This window comes from Ips typographus, linkage group LG5 (assembly GCF_016097725.1).
Source record: "Ips typographus isolate SLU linkage group LG5, UJ_Ityp_2.0, whole genome shotgun sequence".
In the NCBI taxonomy this organism is placed as follows: Eukaryota; Metazoa; Arthropoda; class Insecta; order Coleoptera; family Curculionidae; genus Ips; species Ips typographus.
In genome coordinates, this window is record NC_138426.1 from 6,962,542 (window position 1) to 6,980,942 (window position 18,401).

At 36.5% G+C, this 18,401-nt stretch overlaps 1 protein-coding gene and 2 long non-coding RNA genes across 11 annotated transcripts in view; 1 reads left to right on the forward strand and 2 right to left on the reverse strand.

Annotated features, from left to right (window-relative positions):
* The first annotated feature begins 95 nt into the window (after window positions 1-95).
* enc (R3H domain containing protein encore) overlaps window positions 96-18,401 on the forward strand; it is a 34,262-nt gene continuing 15,956 nt past the window's right edge. For 3 of the 9 annotated variants that reach the window (XM_081980235.1, XM_081980241.1, XM_081980242.1), the window contains exons 1-2: window positions 97-437; window positions 15,689-15,885. In XM_081980235.1, the coding sequence (XP_081836361.1) occupies window positions 15,811-15,885 (75 nt within the window). In that variant the 5' untranslated portion in view covers window positions 97-437; window positions 15,689-15,810. Of the gene's footprint in view, window positions 442-13,601; window positions 13,761-15,688; window positions 15,886-18,401 lie in introns of those variants that run through there. The other 6 variants (XM_081980239.1, XM_081980240.1, XM_081980238.1 and 3 more) reach the window with 5 other exon arrangements.
* Window positions 8,867-10,699, reverse strand: LOC145729493 (uncharacterized). The gene is made up of 2 exons (XR_014178378.1): window positions 10,064-10,699; window positions 8,867-9,726 (listed from the first exon to the last, which is right to left on the reverse strand). It is a non-coding gene; the product is annotated as an uncharacterized LOC145729493 (long non-coding RNA).
* Window positions 16,049-17,476, reverse strand: LOC145729502 (uncharacterized). Its single transcript, XR_014178387.1, has 2 exons — window positions 16,621-17,476; window positions 16,049-16,453 (listed from the first exon to the last, which is right to left on the reverse strand). It is a non-coding gene; the product is annotated as an uncharacterized LOC145729502 (long non-coding RNA).

Sequence of the window (18,401 nt, forward strand, 5' to 3'; positions counted from 1 at the left end):
TTGTTTCTGACTACAAAACAGTAAATTTGGAACATACCTAAAGCTCATTGTCATTCACAATGACAGTTTGACACATGACGCATGACGTACGAAACTTAGGTTGACAGTTGAGTTGACGTTTTTGGCTGGGTCCCGACATTTTATGAAAAATTTTGTAATTTTCTCCAAAATTATCCAAATTTCCGTCCGGAATGGAAATATTGGCGGTTCCGTGTCCTGTACTGTGACTTTACGTGTCTCATAATCGGTATATTGAGCGTGTGGCTCCTGAAACCATCACGGCGTTCCTAAGCGGCAAGTTAATCCGAAGGGGTTATTTTGAATTGATTTTTTGGCTCAGCCTCAGTTTCAAGAGGGATTTTATTACATAAAGTCCTGGTTTATCGTTGAACTGTTTGGTTTTGCATTGGCAACTACAGCAGAAGCAAGTCAGTCCGGTAAGTAGGCTTTGTTATGCATTGTAAAGTCCTGTTTTTTTTATTTAAAGTTTGGTATATTTTGACTTCTGTGTCTTTAGTTGTGTTATTGGAATTTTGCACTCTTTAAAACATTATCCATTTCTTAAGCTTTTAGAAGGAAAGAGTCTCGAGTGTCCTTAGTTCTGCACATTTATTGAGATATGCTCATTATCATTCTTATGATGATATTTGAATGTCTAGAATATGGTCAAAGTATTAATAAGTACTCATTCAACCCTTTCTGGGAATAGTACCAAAAAGTGATATTTGCAGCCTTGCAATTTTTGCATGAACAAAAATGTTTTAATAAGTCCATTAACATAAAACAACTTAAAATCTGTATGGCAAGGTGAATGATACATTGGTGTATTGAACTACTGCACCCAGATGTATTCTCTGTTATTGAACTTATTAATTGGGGGCACTCTGTAAGTTAAGGTGACTGTGTTTTTGTGTTGTGCGGCTCTTATTTTGGTCCTGGTAAAAACAATTAATATTACCTGAGGGAAACTACATTCTATCATTAAACAACACTTTATGATTTACAATCAGATCATGTAAATCATAAACAGGATTGGTGACATAACATTCCCCATTTAATGACAAAATTCCTTTCCTTTCTCTTGTTTGTAATGATCCACAGTCTCTGTGGGTGATTTGGATATTACATCAGCCCTTATTTGTAGCCGTGATCCGTCCTTGGTTACCTTAGAATTAAAAATACCAACAAAACCCTAACAGTGGAATCGAAGAACAAAGAATTGCTCAGGAATGTCAGAAATGCTTGGTTGAATAAGAAAAACATGCATCCTACACTGACAGATTATGTAAACGACTTTATTAGATGCGCTCTGGGATAAAACAGGAAATCAATTTACTTTGACCCAGTTTCGGGGGTGAAACGATGAGAGGGATGATAAATCTTGCCGTAAAACGGCCCTGGCAACATAGTGGCAAGGGCGACCTTTTCCAGGCCCCAATGAACTCTTTAGTCTTTTGTTTTATATTTTTTTTGAGGACCTTTTAATTGGAGAGGGCTTTCTGCAATCCCCTCAGGGTTGAGTTTGTTGGTGTTTTGATGATCTAATTAGAGCTTAATTAGGTTTTGGTTAAGTTGAAATTTCTTTCTTTCTGTTGTTATCAACCTTTTCTGGATAGTTTGCAGTTTTACTCTAGGAGACCAAATCTGCACTAAATCTGTATATAGGTCATTCGGTTAGGAACGGCGATGCCGGGGTGGATGACCCGCGTCCCACTTTCAGGAGAGCGTTGGCTCCTGCAGCTGCAGGGGTTGCCAGGTGGCGTACACGTCCAACCACCAGCCCTACAAACTCTGGCAGCTCCACCCTCTCCTCTCCTGGGGGAGGAGAAAATTCAGTTTTAAGACAAATTTGGCGAAAATGCACATTTTACCGGGACTGTGCCAACATCGAATCCAGGTCAGCGCTCTGACTGATTCCCGGAACGATCCCTCAGGAAAAGCGTTTTTGGGAACAAAGAACCGCCCCCCCCCACAAACGGGGTCAAACTGTTTACCAGAGCTGGAAACTGTTCTACAGTGAAACTCAATTGAGTGTGTGGATAGAGCGTCCACACGTGTGCCTAGTTTAACGAATATTTAATTCACACGACTATATAGATTTACTAGGAAAGGCAATCCGGCGGGCATAAGAACATCATCCCCGGTACCTAACTTAAAAGCTCCTTATTTCCAGAAAGCGGTAATTGAAGATTCCAGGAAAATTGCGACCGTTTTCTGGCAGCTAAACGCCAGTCCCAGTTTTCTCATTGTTTAATGCCAAAGAGATTTGCATAAAGCTTTTCCGAGACCGCCTCCATTATGAATTATATCCGCCAATTATTTGTTTGGGATTGCGCAACAGGCGTTTTCCGGGAAATTAACTGGACAAGCGTTATGCATATTGTAGGAGATTGGTGCAATTTCCCTAGCTCGGTTAAGGACTAATAATTATTTCATAAACGGTGACCTTGCAACTTGCAGGGTAAGTGAGGTACCTTACTGAAATCTGATCAATTATAAATTAAACCTAATCTAGGCTTGTCTAAGTAAACGTACAAATAATTGTGATTATGTGCTAGTAGTCAATGGTAATATAGGACATTTTTCTGGTGCTCTAACTAACTACTTGACTTACTTTACCTTGTATGTTTGAAAAAATATTAGAGTAAAACAAGGTGACGTCACAAATTTAACATGTGTAGGTACCGAATTTTGACGTTAGTTTTTACAATCTCTGTTTCACATTAGATTAACACTTTTTGGCTCATTTTGACAAAACAACTGGTGGTCCATGGTATTGCAGCTTAACATTCAGAGGTTAACACTGCCACCAAAATATGCCTTACTGGGTTTAAGTCAGGAACATCACCTTGACAGCAATTTCAAAATCCATCAGTCACAATTTAGCTAAGCCGCCCCTTGTGGTTGTACAGCTTTTGACCAGGTCTAAAAAGAAACAAAAGTTATTTAGTCAGGGTTGGGTTGTTTTAAAACAACTGTTTTAACACAGTTGTTTAAAACACGTTTAAAACACTGCAAATAAAACAGATGGTGTTTAAATCAGTGTTTTAAAACTTATGTTTAAAACACTGTTTTTTTTTCAACTAATTAAAAGCTGATTATTATGTGCCTATATTTAATTTATTTAGTGTTTTCAATTCTTTGAGCCTGTGGTCTGCTGTATTGTAATTTTTAAATTAGAGTTTTTCTTGGTTTTTTTTTAATTTTTTTCAGTATGAAAGAACCAAAACTAAAAAAAAAATCAATTTGAAACATACATTTTAATGCTACTTTTTTAAAAGGAATATTTATGCACTAGGCAGCTACCAGCTCTACAAAACTTTATTGAAAATATAGTTTACATAGGAACAGAGGTATAACACCTGTAAAGTGTAAACTGTAAAAAAATCTGAACTTAACATGTCACATGGGTAATAAGTTATAAAAGTTAAAAGTCAAGACCTGAAAAAAAAACATAAAAGCTAATCTTCAGCATTACTAGTAGTATACTATACTAGTAAGGTAGTGCCCACGTTCCCAAGCTAAAAGCTATGAAAACTTTTACGTACATTATTTAACATTTTTATTTAGATGTTGAAACATGGTCAAGGTTGCCTGTATACTGTATTAGATAGCAAGATAAATATTGTTTTAAAACACTTTTTTGATTTTAAAACAATGTTTTATTTCACACGCAAGAAAAGACTGTTTTAAAACAAAAAACATGTTTTTTTGGTTAAAAAACAAGTTTTTTGTTTTTTTTAGAAAAAAACAATTTTCACCCAACCCTGTATTTAGTACTGTAGGATGGCTTGTCTGGATGACTGAATAAAGGCACACTTTTAGATAACTCTATTTATTATTCAGATGCAAAGGCAAAAATTGAAAAAAACGTGACCGCTCTCTCGCCCCGACTTAACCTCACTCTGTCTCTCTCTCTCTCCGCTTAAACTTCACTTGTCATGTCACACCCGTCACTTGATAATGGCGCGAATTTTAAATTGTAATAAGTAGTTTACTACAGTTCGGCCTTCCTGACCACCGTTCGTCCTCGATCGGTCTAGCATACATAATTTTAATATCAAAAAGGCGCTTTAACAATTCATAAACATTGACATAATGATTGTCTTAACATAAGCAACAAAACCATAAGCAAATCTTAACCATATGACGTATAGGTAAACATAATCCGTCCTAACATAAGTCTTCATAACAGTAAACTACAAACATAATCCATACATAATCCGTAAGTTTTCATAACAATAAACTACAAACATAATCAAATTCAAAGTTTCAGGGAAAATCAGGCTACATAGTAGGGATTTATTGTGAGTCATTGTCAGGGTCATCATAAGTCGAGTTAAAGTTAGTGAATGGTCATAAATTGGAAGAATCTAGAATACTTTTGTAAGGTCTTTGTGTGACTCGAAAACCTGGAATGTCTTCTACAACGTACCTGTCATTGGGCAAAACCCTAGTGACAATGTAAGGGCCTTTATACAAGGGTAAATGTTTTTTATTTAAGCCAGGTGTTACGTCAATATTTACACGCACGACATAGTCGCCTTCTTTATAAACATGAGGTGTCTTATGTTTCTGATCGAAATACTGTTTATTATACTCCTGCAACTGGAGAATTTTATGTGAGGCGTTATTACGAACTTCGTCCAAGTCTCGTACACAGTCATTCTGGGATCTAAGGTATTCACTTAAAGGGTCTAAAACCTTACCCTTTTGGTGAATGCCAAAAAGGAGTACAGCAGGAGAATTTCCAATAGATCTAGAAAAACTGTTATTAAAAGCGAATTCAACATCTGCAAGGACACGATCCCATTTATTCAATTCAGGAGATAATTTTGACAACATCGGTCGTAAGTCTCTATTAATCCTCTCGATTTGCCCGTTGGCTCTAGGTGTTCCGGCTGCTACTAAAATAAGTTGAACATTGTTCTCATCAAGAAAAGTCTTAAATTCCTCTGATCGAAAATTGGAACCACGATCAGCTATAATCCTATTTGGTCGACTATAGCTATTGAAGTAACTAATTAAATGTCGAATAGTTTCAGCGGCGTTAGTTGTACGACAAGGAAAAAATTTAACAAACTTGGAAAATCCATCAATCACTGCAAAAATATATTTAAACTGTTTACCTGTTTTTTCCAGGGGACCATAATGATCACAGTGTATAGTGTCGAAAGGAACATAACCCTTAGGGATTGGGTGTAAAACTGCTTCACCTTTTCCACTTCGTGAATTATAAAATATACATTTCAAACAATTTATTATGTGATTTTTAACACGGTCCTTTAAGTTTGGAAACCAGTAGGTTCTTAAAATAACCTCACAGGTTTTGTCAACTCCAATGTGTCCAATATCATCATGACACGTTCGAATAACATTTGACTCAAGACATCTTGGAACATAAAATAACAGTTTAGAATTGTACTTTCGGTACACCAATCCATCTCTTAATTCATAAGAAGGATGTTCAGTAGTAATTAACAAGTCACGAATCTTTACAATATTTTCATCTTTTTCCTGAGCAACACATAAATTCCGTTCCAAGCTATTTTCAACAAAATAAACATTAAAAACTGGAAAACAACGACTAAGAGCGTCCACATGTTTCATACGCTCTGCTTTTCTATGTTCAAGTGTATAATCAAATTCTTGGAACACTAATGTCCATCTCAAAATCCGGGGGTTAATATCTTTTTTCTCTAAAGTCAATTTCAGGCTGTTACAATCAGTGATAATTTTAAACTGGATCCCTTTTAAATAAATTCTGAATCTCTGTAAGGAATAAACTATACAAAGTGCTTCCAATTCAAAGCTATGATATTTCGACTCATCAGTAGTAGTTCTTTTGCTGAAATAGAAAACTGGATGGAAGTGTCCATCATTTTGCTTTTGCATAAGAATTGATGCAAAACCTATTGAACTAGCGTCACAATGAAGCTGATGAGTTTCAAGATGTGGGGAATAAATGGCCAAAACTGGAGCAGATGTTAAAATTTGCTTAATCTTTTCAAAACACTCAAAACAACTTTGGTTGAACAAAAACTCTTTCTTAGATTTCTCAAATTTCAACAAGTCATACAATGGTTTGGCTAAAATAGCAAAATCCTTGACGAAACGGCGGAAGTAGGAACAAAGTCCCAAAAATCCATGTAACATTCTAAAATTTTGAGGTAAAGGGAATGAAGAAACTGAATCTACATTGTCCGGACTCGGTCGAATTCCGGATCGGTTAATTGAATAGCCCAAAAACACAATTTCACTCATCACAAAAGTACATTTGTCAAATCGTAAGCTAAGTAAATTGTCAACTAAAACTTTATATACCTCGTTCAATATGGATAAGTTGTCATCAATTGTCTCTGTGGCTATCAGTATATCGTCAATATAAATAATAATTTTACCTTGTTCAATCATATTCTGAAAAGCTGTATTCACAAAACGCATAAAAACTGCTGGACTATTTTTAAGTCCGAAAGGCATTTTCAGATATTCAAACTGGCCAGAAGGTGTAACAAAGCTGGTGTATTTGATTGACTCAGGGTCTATAGTAACATGATGAAATGCGTCTTTGAGATCTAGTCGTGAAAAGTATTGTTTGTCTCGTAGCTGCTCTATTTGGTCATCAATTAGAGGCATGGGAAAATTGTCTCTAGCAGTCAACTTATTCAATTCCCGAAAGTCAACACATAGCCTCAACTTACCTGACTTTTTCTTTACCAAAACAATGGGAGAACTGTATTGGGATGAACTCTTCCTAATAATTTTCCTGTCCAGTAAGTCCTTAGTAATCTTGTCCACCTCTAATTTGTCTGAATATGAAAGTCTACGAGGGTGAAAGTAAAAAGGTACATGTTTAGGGTCAATCAGAAGTTTCATTTGTAAGTCAGTAATGGGAAATTCAGGCCTAGGTGCTGTTACATAATTTTCAAATAAATTTTGTTCTATAGTAGCCCTTACTTCATTGCTTAACTGTGGATTAATATTCAAATTTAGATTAATACGAGTTTCCTCAAATTGATCCACTTGGATATTCAAAACTTCATTTTCAACATAATGCACATCATTATCAAGAAATTTTAAATATACTTTACCCTGATTAATAGTAAAATTAACAGTAGGGTTACACAACACATCTCTACCTAATAAGCAAGAATCTGACATTGCACTTGTAGGTATGACATAAAATTTAGTTAATAAAGAAGTAATTTGGTCAACATCAATTTCCGCTTCATAACAACCTAAAATCTGTAACCCACTACCATTCATGCCGGTAAAACTATCATTTGTTTCAGCTAAAGTAACATAACATGGTACACAATCTTCTTTAATAAAAGATACAGGGCTTCCCAAATCAAGAAAAGCATTTACTTCAAATTTTAAGTTACCTGGCAGTGGTCTCATCTTCACAACAGTTCTACAGGCTGGTGTTAATGTTGTTGGGCTTACCAGGTGGGTGGTGGAATCTGCAGGTGGATGCTCAGGTCTACGTTTTCTTGGACAGTCTCGTAACTGATGCTGCATGGAGCCACACTCAAAACAAGAGCCAGGAGTCCTTTTAGGACGAGTACACTCAGTGGCCTTATGCCCTGTCAGGCTGCAATTGAAACAGCGGACTGGGGAAGGTCGTTCTGGACGAGAATCTCCAGAGGATGCCTGGGTTGTAGTCCTTGGGTGGTGGTAAGTCCTTGGGACAAAAGTAGATCTGTCTTCAGAAGTGACTGATTTCATTGTGGACAAAACTTCTGCCAAACTTGTAAATCCCTTCATTCTGGCTTGTGATTGAAGGTGAGGGTCACTAAATCCATCAATAACATACTCAATAATCTCATCATCAGGTAATCCTATCTGATTACACATCATAACCTTGTCAGTAAAATATGTGGAGAACTTTTCTGATTTTTTCCATCGGCGAGCTTCCATAGACTTGAGTAGCACTATTTTGTTCGGCCGGGAATCAAACATAGTTTGTATTTCAATTTTAAGCATGGGCCAATCCATTGTAATGTAATCAGGTTTTGAATGATACCAAGTACGAGCATTGCCAGTCAGCTTACCCATAGCAATCAGCTGTATAATTTCATTGGGCACTCCATATGTTGCTTGAATTGCATCAACTCTCTGAATCCAATTGCATACATTATCCTGGTGGCCACTAAACTCAGGCAATAATGCAGCTAATTCGTCATTCCGAAAACGGGGGGTTGTGCTGCCACCAATTTGTCGTTGTGCTGCTAAAACAGCCCTAACAACTAGGCCTACCAGATCTTCTGCTTCCACTTCATGGGTTGATTCAGAGTTTTCGTCCCCTGTATTTGCCATTTCTTAAGTTCACTTAAAATCGGGTCATAAAACTTATTAAGATGTAAACGTATCATAAACGACATAAACGAATTTTGAAGTTGAGGGCCTTTTCCGATAGTAACCGAGGTTATTCCACTTTTTGCGATAATCCTGGTAATCGTAATCCGTAATCCGTATCCCACTTCTGAAACTGTAGGATGGCTTGTCTGGATGACTGAATAAAGGCACACTTTTAGATAACTCTATTTATTATTCAGATGCAAAGGCAAAAATTGAAAAAAACGTGACCGCTCTCTCCATAGATTAACACACTAGATAGATATTAATCTCCGTGTTAATAAGGTGAAGCACTGTATGTATGATTTCTTTCGAGTCACAGGGGTCGCCACATGTTCACATTTGATGGTCGTCAGATGTCATTTTTACGTCTCTATTGTCATGACAGATTTTTAAAAGCGCCATCTGTTGGTAGACTTGCATAAACTGGTATTGGCGGGCTTTTTGAATTAAATTAAGTCTTTCTTTCATGGTTTTGGTTCAAGAAACAGGTAAATAAAACAAAGTCCAGTGTATGCAAAATATATTATATATATTTTAAGGAAATGAACATACAAAACACATACTCTACAAAAATAATAAGCTTTTGGTTAGTAAGTTGGTGCAAAACCCAAGACCTTAAGACTATAGTTAAGAATAGATCATAAAGCTACACTTTATACATAAAACATTACTATTATAAATAACATGCACATGCAAATATCAACCATTGTATACCCATAGGTGTACCTCAAAGGTCTTTAAGAATGTTTCAGATATGTTTTTTTTTGGTTTTTGGTTGTTTTTTTTGGTTTTTTATTTTTTATTTTCCTTCTTTAAAACGTGAAACTTACCAGAAGACAGGGATTTATTCTTGGAAAAGATGGAGGAAGTTGGAAGCACATCTTGATTAGGATTGCCTGTTGATGGATTACTTTGTGAAAATCTTGAAATCCCCCCCCAGAAGTGGGGGGGGATTTCAAGAGATTCTGTAAAACAAACATTTCAAATATTACAAGAACGAAAAGTATATAAGTCCATCTTCACATTTTCACACAGTGGAGGTGTTAGGTAAGTGCAACGAAAGAGCACTCACTCAATTTCCTCATTTTTTTTTATTAGATTTTAAATGGATATGCCCAACATGCTATCAGCAGTTTTTCCAGGAAACAAAACCTCAATTAAAAAGAAATACTAATACTAACATACGCGACATCACTGTATAGGTACATTTTTATTTGAATAAAATTACTTGGGGAATCTGGGTCCTTTGGTACTTGCTGGCAAGGACTTGGTAAGAACCTTGAAGAAATCACTCCCTTTTTTAGCATGCGTCTGTTATATGGGTTAAAGTCTTCAGGCAAAAAGTGCTTTTCACACACATAATACCTGAAAATACATTTCAGTTTCATTTTTATCTACTGTACCTTATTTCTATTAAGTACTACTATTAGTAGTACCTAGGTATAGTGCAAAACTAGGGTATTAAAACAGATACATTTATTAGCCAGTGAGTCATAGTACTGTTTAAACGCACTTTATGCAAAAGAATACATTAGTTTTCCACTATACTTACCAAAATAATCGTCATAAACTAAGAAGCTATGTTGAGTTCTACAAATCATTAAACCTATTTTCTCTTTGCCTCCTTGAAAACCTCTTATAGTAATCCTCTTACTACCTTAACATTATAACAAATAAAAATGAACTTTACTTGAGAACTTACCTGCTATAAATTTCCATATTAGAACAAAAAAGTATAACAAATTGTCCTAAAAATTGTTTCCACAGTGAAAAAGTAACACTGTCTTTTTCCGGGTTAGGAAAACGAAATCGTCGGGAATGTTTTGAAGGGCTGCACCCCTTTATGGCACATTCCGCCTTGCCCATAGTGACAAAAGTCGTTGTAAAACCCAGCCAAAAGGTAAAAAACTAAACTAAAAAAACCTACGAAGAGAACACTATAAAAACACCGCCCACGAACTAGTATAAATCACACGTATAAATTAAAAACTACAACCGTAATATCAATATTTTAATAGACTTGTCTAAAAAAATTTGAATTTGTCAAAAGTTGTTTACATCCTTTTCATTTTGTTTTGCTTAACCACAAAAAACCATCTACAGGTAAAAACAATACAGTAGCTCCCCCTGTGTCTCGAAAGAATCCAAAACATGGCTTCACATTGGCTATATGAGATTAGTGGGCCTGGCTCTCTCGCCCCGACTTAACCTCACTCTGTCTCTCTCTCTCTCCGCTTAAACTTCACTTGTCATGTCACACCCGTCACTTGATAATGGCGCGAATTTTAAATTGTAATAAGTAGTTTACTACAGTACAATCATTTTTGCACTTATTGGAGGCGCACCTCTTCCGAAACTCGCCATTCTTCGTATCGGGCCAAATGCATTTTAGCCCCCGTTGAGGGGGTGGTGTCGGAAGGGCATGCCGAAGACGGGCACGCGAAGGTCGAAGCTGACGTCAACGGTCCTAATGAGGCTGAAAACGCGACCGACTTTTGCCTATAAATTCGTGTTTTGGTTCGATTAAACCAGGAAGAATGAAAAAAAATTGAGGAGGAGGGGGTGTTTTGACTGAGTAACACCAGCGACCTCGGTAATTGGCCGAGGCCACACTGAATATAAATTTCCTGCAGATTCATTCGGTGCGATAGCTCTGTCGCCCCCCATTAATTCTGAGGGGGCTCAATTTATTGCCTTTGGATATAAATATCAAACGGGGGTCTTTTGTCAGGGTTTTCTTTTTATTTGTTGGTATTTTCATTTTGACCTTCCCTACTGAAAATATCAGTACAATAAAAAGCTGACAATTCTGTGCTTTTATACTATTTTCAGACATTGTTATCGGGTATCCGTGATGATGGACAATTTGTCTTTGTGTCCATCCTGATGGGCGAGACAATTTATCGCGTCAGCGATAAATAAACGGATTTTTCGCGTGCTAAGTACAACTCAACTGATATAGTGCGGTGAACCAGTCCTATTTCAATTTAAAGGTCAAGTGTTAATTACCTAAAAATCATTCTTATATTCAAAAATGTCTTTATTAAACCATTTTATTGGCGCTCTGCCATTTCGATTTAATGGGGAGGGGAGGGTGGTGATTCCCGGAAAGCAATTTGGAGCAGGTGATTCATAATCGGTGCATGTTTACATCGTAAACCTTGGTTCGACTGCTTTGCTCCACCACCTGGTTGTAGCATAACGATCCCATTCCTCGGCGATGACTCACTTGGTCTTGAACTTCCATATTGATTCCTATTTTTATTTACTTATTTAAGGGTCCAATGTTGTTATTAACGTTTTTTGTGATTCAGTTCTTTGAAAAGCAGTGGTTGGGCCCAACTAGAGGGGTAAAAGGGCGGTTTTCAACAGTTTACACGCCAGGCCATAAAATTACCTTCTCTAAAACGCTCGTTTTAATTTATTTAGCACTTAAGTACACGATGATTTGCGTGCCGCTAAATGTAATTGTAATCTGGTTGACTGTGTGATTTCGTGACGGATAATTATGCAAATTAGTTGTGATGGAGAAAATTTATTTACAAATTGGTGAATGCGTCATAAGTAGTCACTCATGTGCAGCATTAGGTCTGTTCCTAGAGGCAATTTCAAACTTTTTTCCAATTGGAAATTGCTGGCTTTTATTGGTTGAATGCTCACGTGACATTGACATTTCAATGGTAATGGCCAATAGCTGGACATATTTCTCTGATTATCAGTTGGAGATTCGTTCTGCGAACAGACTTTATATTGCTTATGGTTTGTGATTGGTCAAAAAAAGCAGCCAGCTGAATACGCAATTGCAGCACAAAGTTAGACAGTCAATCAAACTAAAAACCTGCATACTCATCGGTACGAAGGCGTAGAAGGGCCACAACATTTTTTTTCTTAAATTCCTTGGAATTTAGGTAAATTCCGACTTCGAACTCTGAATTTAGTTAAATTCTGACTTTGAACTCGGAATTTAGTTAAATTTCGACTTCGAGCGAACTCAGAATTTACATAGTCACATTGCAAAAGCTCTTCAAACCAAATTAGACAAAATTTTTCAGTTTGGCAACATTGCAAACATTCTTCGAAGCAAATTAGTAAAATTTGTTAACTTTGGCAACATTGCAAACACACTTCAAGGAAATTAGTCGAACTGTCAGCTTGGTTACATTACAAACACTCTTCGAACCAAAATTGTAGAATTTGTTAGTTTGATAACATTGCAAGGACGCTTTTGAACCAAATTACCAAATTTTGTCAGTTAGGCAACATTGCAAAAAGTCTTCGATCTAAATTAGGAGAGTTTGTTAATTTGGCAACATTGCAAGCAAACACACTTCAAAGAAATTAGTTGAACTTGTCAGTTTGGACAGATTGGAAACACTCTTCAAACCAAAATTGTAGAATTTGTCAGTTTGATAACATTGCATATACTCTTCATACCAAATTAGTAAAATTAGTCAGTTTGGCAACATTGCAAAAACACTCTTCGAACCAAAATAGTAGAATTTCTCAGTTTGACAACATTGCAACTAAATTCCGAGTTTGAAGTCGGAATTTAGTTAATTTCCGAGTTCGAAGTCGAAATTTAAGAAAAATAACGTCTGTGGCCTTTCTACGCCTTCGTACATCGGTGACAGACTTCAGACACTTTTATGATGCTTTTTGACTTTACCATTCTGTAAGCTAGATCGTCGTCATAATTTGTAGAGTTATGATGGTCATTTTTATACTTTTTACTCTTGACCTTTTCTCGCACTATTACAGTTATTATAATTGAGCTAGAAGGCGTTTTTTTTTGCGGGTCAAAAAGTCAAATTACAGCTCAACCGGAAGAACGGATCGATAACCCCCCTGGTAGAAATAATTATTTTTCAAATTTGATTGCCTGCCTGCCTGTGTGGCCTTGACCTTGCCACCCGATTGGCTGAAATTGTGATTGCGCTAAATCACCAGCTCATTGGCGTCCCATCATCATGTCCCCTAATTCCAATCGAATTTTTAGACTTTGCTCCACTCGTTTTTCTTTTTTGTATTGAAGCAATTAACGGCTTGGTAGTTCTGTGAGTTTCCCGATAACCGATTATAAGGGGATTACGTAAGTCACGAATGTTGGAAAACACGAGAGGGGAACCCAAACACGTTCCCGGAATTCGAAAAAGGAATTTCGCGGTAATTCGTGATCGATGCGCCGCCTATATGCACGCGCCGCACCGCCATCGATCTCCTTGGCGGCGTCGCGACGTCAAGTTCGGCGTCGGGAATTAGTTCAGTGGGTCCTGTTGGCGGCAGTGGAGCTTTCACCCTCTGGTTGGTCGGTGGTGGTTTTGTTCCGTAAGAGAGTTTACTTACGAACGATTTATCAATTGTGATTGTTTCGGTATTATGTAAATTATTCTTTTTGGTAAGTAAAAATATTTCAAACAAAATTTAACGTAAAAAATTGCTTTTGTGATTTATCCGTTATTTCAAATTGACTGTTTTTGTGATTTACATTTTTGTATTGAACAGTCTTTTCGACCCTTTTAAAAGGTTTCTAACTTAAGGGCATCGGTAAAGCAAAACCTCTTATGGGAGATTCAATGCATTTTATGACAATCTTTTAACCCAAATTAAAAAAAAACTAGGCTAGGTATTGCTGTTTTTTAAACGGCATATGAAAGAAGACACTTGCTAGAATGTGCGAAAGTTAATATAATTTTAATAGTACGTAAATCAAAATATTTAGAAGCATTTTAACAAAATGATAAAATTACCATAATTTTCAAGTCACTATTTTTCCTACCTGCAAAACTTTTTTGGTGACAAAAATAACTTTCGCACATTCCCCAAACCTTTAGCTATTTAATAAAAAAAAATCACGTAAATAAGTTAAAAATTAAAGTGGTAATTTGGGTTAAAAGATAGGACTAAAAAATTGCTCGAATTAAGGAGCGGAAATCTTGCATCTTTGTTCCATATCACTCTAGGAGCCTCGTCGCTTAAACAGTAATGTCTGTGTTAACACTGCCGTAGTTTTATCGACAGAAACAAAGAACGAACACTGTTTTTTATATATTTTTCTACACGTAGGCCAAGCATCGCGATCGAAAAACGTAAAGTCTTTACCGATCCCCTTAATTCTACGTAGACTTAAATTTGCAAAAACCAAACAATAGATAGGGTTTAGGTTCTGACCATTTGCATAGTGTAGGTGGGGATTTTGCCAATTCCCAGAACGTCATTTGTTTGCAAAGGGTAATTTTATTACCCACAGGTAGTTTTTTTGGGGGCACTCTTTCACTGTAAGCAGTACTTTCTTCAGTTACAACAGTTCATCCATCGTGACTAGGTTAATTATTTGGTTTATGTCTGTTCACTTTTGCTGTTTTAGTGTTTTGTGATACTGGTTGTGATCAGTGGTCATGATCCTCGATCACAACCAGTGTAATCTATCTAAATAAAAATGTTGTGAGGAAAGGCGAAATTTCTGAAGGTAAAATTGATTTTTTTTTTTTTGTTAATTACCTTTAGTTATGTTTTTGTGTTCTAAAGTGACAGCTAACGCAATAGCAACGATAAAGAGGGATGGAGAAAAGAAGAGGAGGCCTATATCCAAAGATGGGCTAATTAGATACAAAGTGACAGCTAGGGCACAACTGTTATCATCTGAACTATTGAGCTATATCAGCACTTGCATTGTTTAACAGTCAAATATGGTGGTACAGTACAGACTGTGACAATAGAGATGAAAAAATCACAGTCTGAACCACAAAATTGGTTTAAACTCTGTTTAAAGTGGACGGAGCCAATTAAGGTTAAACAACCCAATTAGGTACTTGTTAATGAACTTTCTTTCCTTCCTTTTGGCAGTATAATCTAATTAAAAGCTTTTGGCAAACAATCGTTTCGCCCCATTAGCAGAACGCGTCTGTTTTGCCAAAATTCTCAGGATACACACACACACTGACGTTGTTACGTCACTAGTCCTAAGCATTGGCTTTGGGCCAGGTACGACACGATGTTGCCGTTCCGCAAAAACAACAACCCTTTTGTTCTGTTTTGCTATTCACGTGACAACCACTCGTTCCGGACCTGACCTCACTCGATTTTGTACAGTTTGGGCGAGTCGAGGGTAGTGCGGTGTTGCCGGCGGTTCTGCCAAGGGCCAGTGTATACGTGGCAACGGTGTCGCAATCAAACAATGCACCCGCAAAATTCTCAATGGGATAGAAAATTCAGTTCCGCGCTCACTTTTCCGCGTTTTCGTTGCCGCTTTTACACACACACACGCATAATAAAACTAGCAATTATTATTTATAGACTTTCAATCAAGATTGAACTAAATAATTTGCAGGCCGAGCGTGTAAAAACTGGTGAGCGGACAAGATGCTGCGCACACTAGGATGAAACCATATGAACCCTTCGGCGTGTAGAAAAGTGAAACTTGTTGCACTCTGGTCGTTCGGTTAGGAAGGAATGCAACAGCGCGGTACCAACATGGACGCTGTCGAAGACGTGGAACAAACCGCAACGACGTCTTCCAGGGGTCGGGTGAGTCACAATTATGTTAAAAAAAAAAATGAAAACGACCTTCCGGGTCCGCTGCCAAAACATCGGAAAACCCAATCGACATTGTTTGGCTGCCAGAAAGTTAATTAATCCTCTGATGATTCCAAAATCGAGGGGGGTACCAAAATAATTAAAACATGAAATGTGATGTCAAAGGGATTTATTTTTAGTATTTTGTGAGTAAACACGCCTGGATAAAATGAACCCTTAGTGGTCTATTTGGGACGCGTCACTATTACTGTTTGAACAAAGGTGCAGCAATGATGATTTTCTTACCTAAAAATAGCACTTTTCTTATCAAACACACAGATAATATAAAAATTGAAGAAAAAGCAACTTTATAAAAAGAATCAGTCTATCATTATAATTTATGAAAAAATCAAACATTTAAATAGTCAGCGTTAAGATGTTCGCGTATACAAATCACCCCGTCCGCTCACATTAAGCTGTTAAGCAGCTTGTCAGCTAAACGTCGTCATCAGGGGTGCGTTCGATATCTCAATAGTAATATTTATCACTCTAGTGGTGAACAAGGTTTCTCTTTTGACAACTGGAACAAATTATTTTATTTTCAACCAGGTATGTAATAACGTTATTGCTTATGTGTAAACCAGGTGGAAAGATGGAATTTACCTGTTTTACTTTCCACCCGGGTTGGTAAATGTGACTTTCCACCCGGGTGAATGTCAATATGAGTTTTGTCATATCTGACCTTACTTTTTATAGTTGACTCTGCCGCCACCTCTGCACCAGCTTGCAGCTCAGGTGATGATGAGTAACATCTGCGTCTTCAGAAATCTCCATGTTAAAAGCACTTTAAGAAACGTTTCAGCTCAAAATATTAAAGACAGAATAGCACAATAATGACGTTGTCAAGATTGTAAACAAATCACCAGTCGTTTATTATGGTTGAAGTCATAACTACTCGTACACTTATACTACCTTATTGTTAGAGACTATTAGCATTCAATATTTCAACTGAATGATTTATTAAAAGTTCGATGAGATTTTGATAAATGGTTGAAAATAAAATAGTATACAAACCACGGTAGAAAGTTTAATTTCAATTGAAATCAAACACTTTCCACCTGAGCATGTAATATACTATTGCAGTATTTTGATGGAATCTTGCTGCACAAAATCATATTCAACCTAAATCAACAACCACTTCTCGTGAGGATCCAGTGTTTTTGTGTATTTCGAATTAATTTCCGTTTCCCCAACAATGGCTAAGTTGAGTTTAAGGACAGCTTAGATAAGTTTAGGGTTTAGATTGTGTTATTTTGTAACTAAGCTGTCACATCAAATGTCAACTTAGCTTAAATTTTAAATTATCGGTCGGAAGAGAAAACTGTTGTTCGAGTAAATCTGACAAATGACAGCTTTACTTAAATAACTGCTCTACACTTGTACAGGGTGCTGCATTTTCGATGTTTTTACGGGGTACAGAGAAAACTGTAATAGATAAAAAAAAAGTAGCATACGCGTTCCGATTTCTTTTTCCGAGCTGAAATGACTGGCGAAAAATGGGCGGCGCAAACTTCTTTTGTTTCAAAGATACGGGGGGCTTTTGAAAATTGGTCATTTTGGAACCTCCTCTGTATTTCATTTGCTATTAAAGTTATCAAAAAAGGCAAAACGGTTTCCGGTAGAAGTTTTGACGTAGAATCCAATGGGGTAGTCAGTTTTTTTCTATTACGTTTAGTTTCTGACATATGACAGTAAGTTATATTTTTTGAAATGGAACACCCTATATATTTTTAGTTCATTTAATTTTGTTGATTTTTACTTTTTCAACGGTGTATTAAAACATGAGTTTGTAAACATTAATCTTGGTAATTAGAAAAAAAGCGTTTCCTTTACAAAAAAGTGCTAAATAATATTTATAAAAATACCCACAGTCGAAACAAAATTTGGCTATGTTCATATTAACATGTTACATGTCGTTTATAAACAGTTTTTTCAACTTCCACCTTAAAAATAGTAGAAAATAGAAATGGCCACTTTTCTTATTAAAGTGACGGCAGAAGTTGTCATGATTATTATCATCCTGAAGATGAGATTTACTCAAATCTCCCTCACCTCCTAGTTGCATGATAATATCATTATAACTGGCATCAGATTCACCCTGACCATTCATTCTAATACTCTAATAAATAAAGAAAATCTAAATAAATAAGCTTGAATAAAAATTCTATTATAGGGATGCCAAGTTATTTTTAAGGTAAATAACTAAACCTATCTAACTTACTTTCTACCTAAAAATCCTGCTTCTAAATATATCATTAAAACTACAAATATCTTTAATACAAAAAATTACAAACTACTTACAACTAATACTCTTCGTCAAAGAGTCCAAATTGTCCAAAATAAACCGTCAGTTGACCAATCTTCTTCTTTTCCGTTGAGGTGGATTTTTAACTGCAAAGGCTGTACCTCGGTAACAGCCGGGAGGCCTCCTCGGTTATCGATTTAACCACTTCTGGAATAGGTCCTCT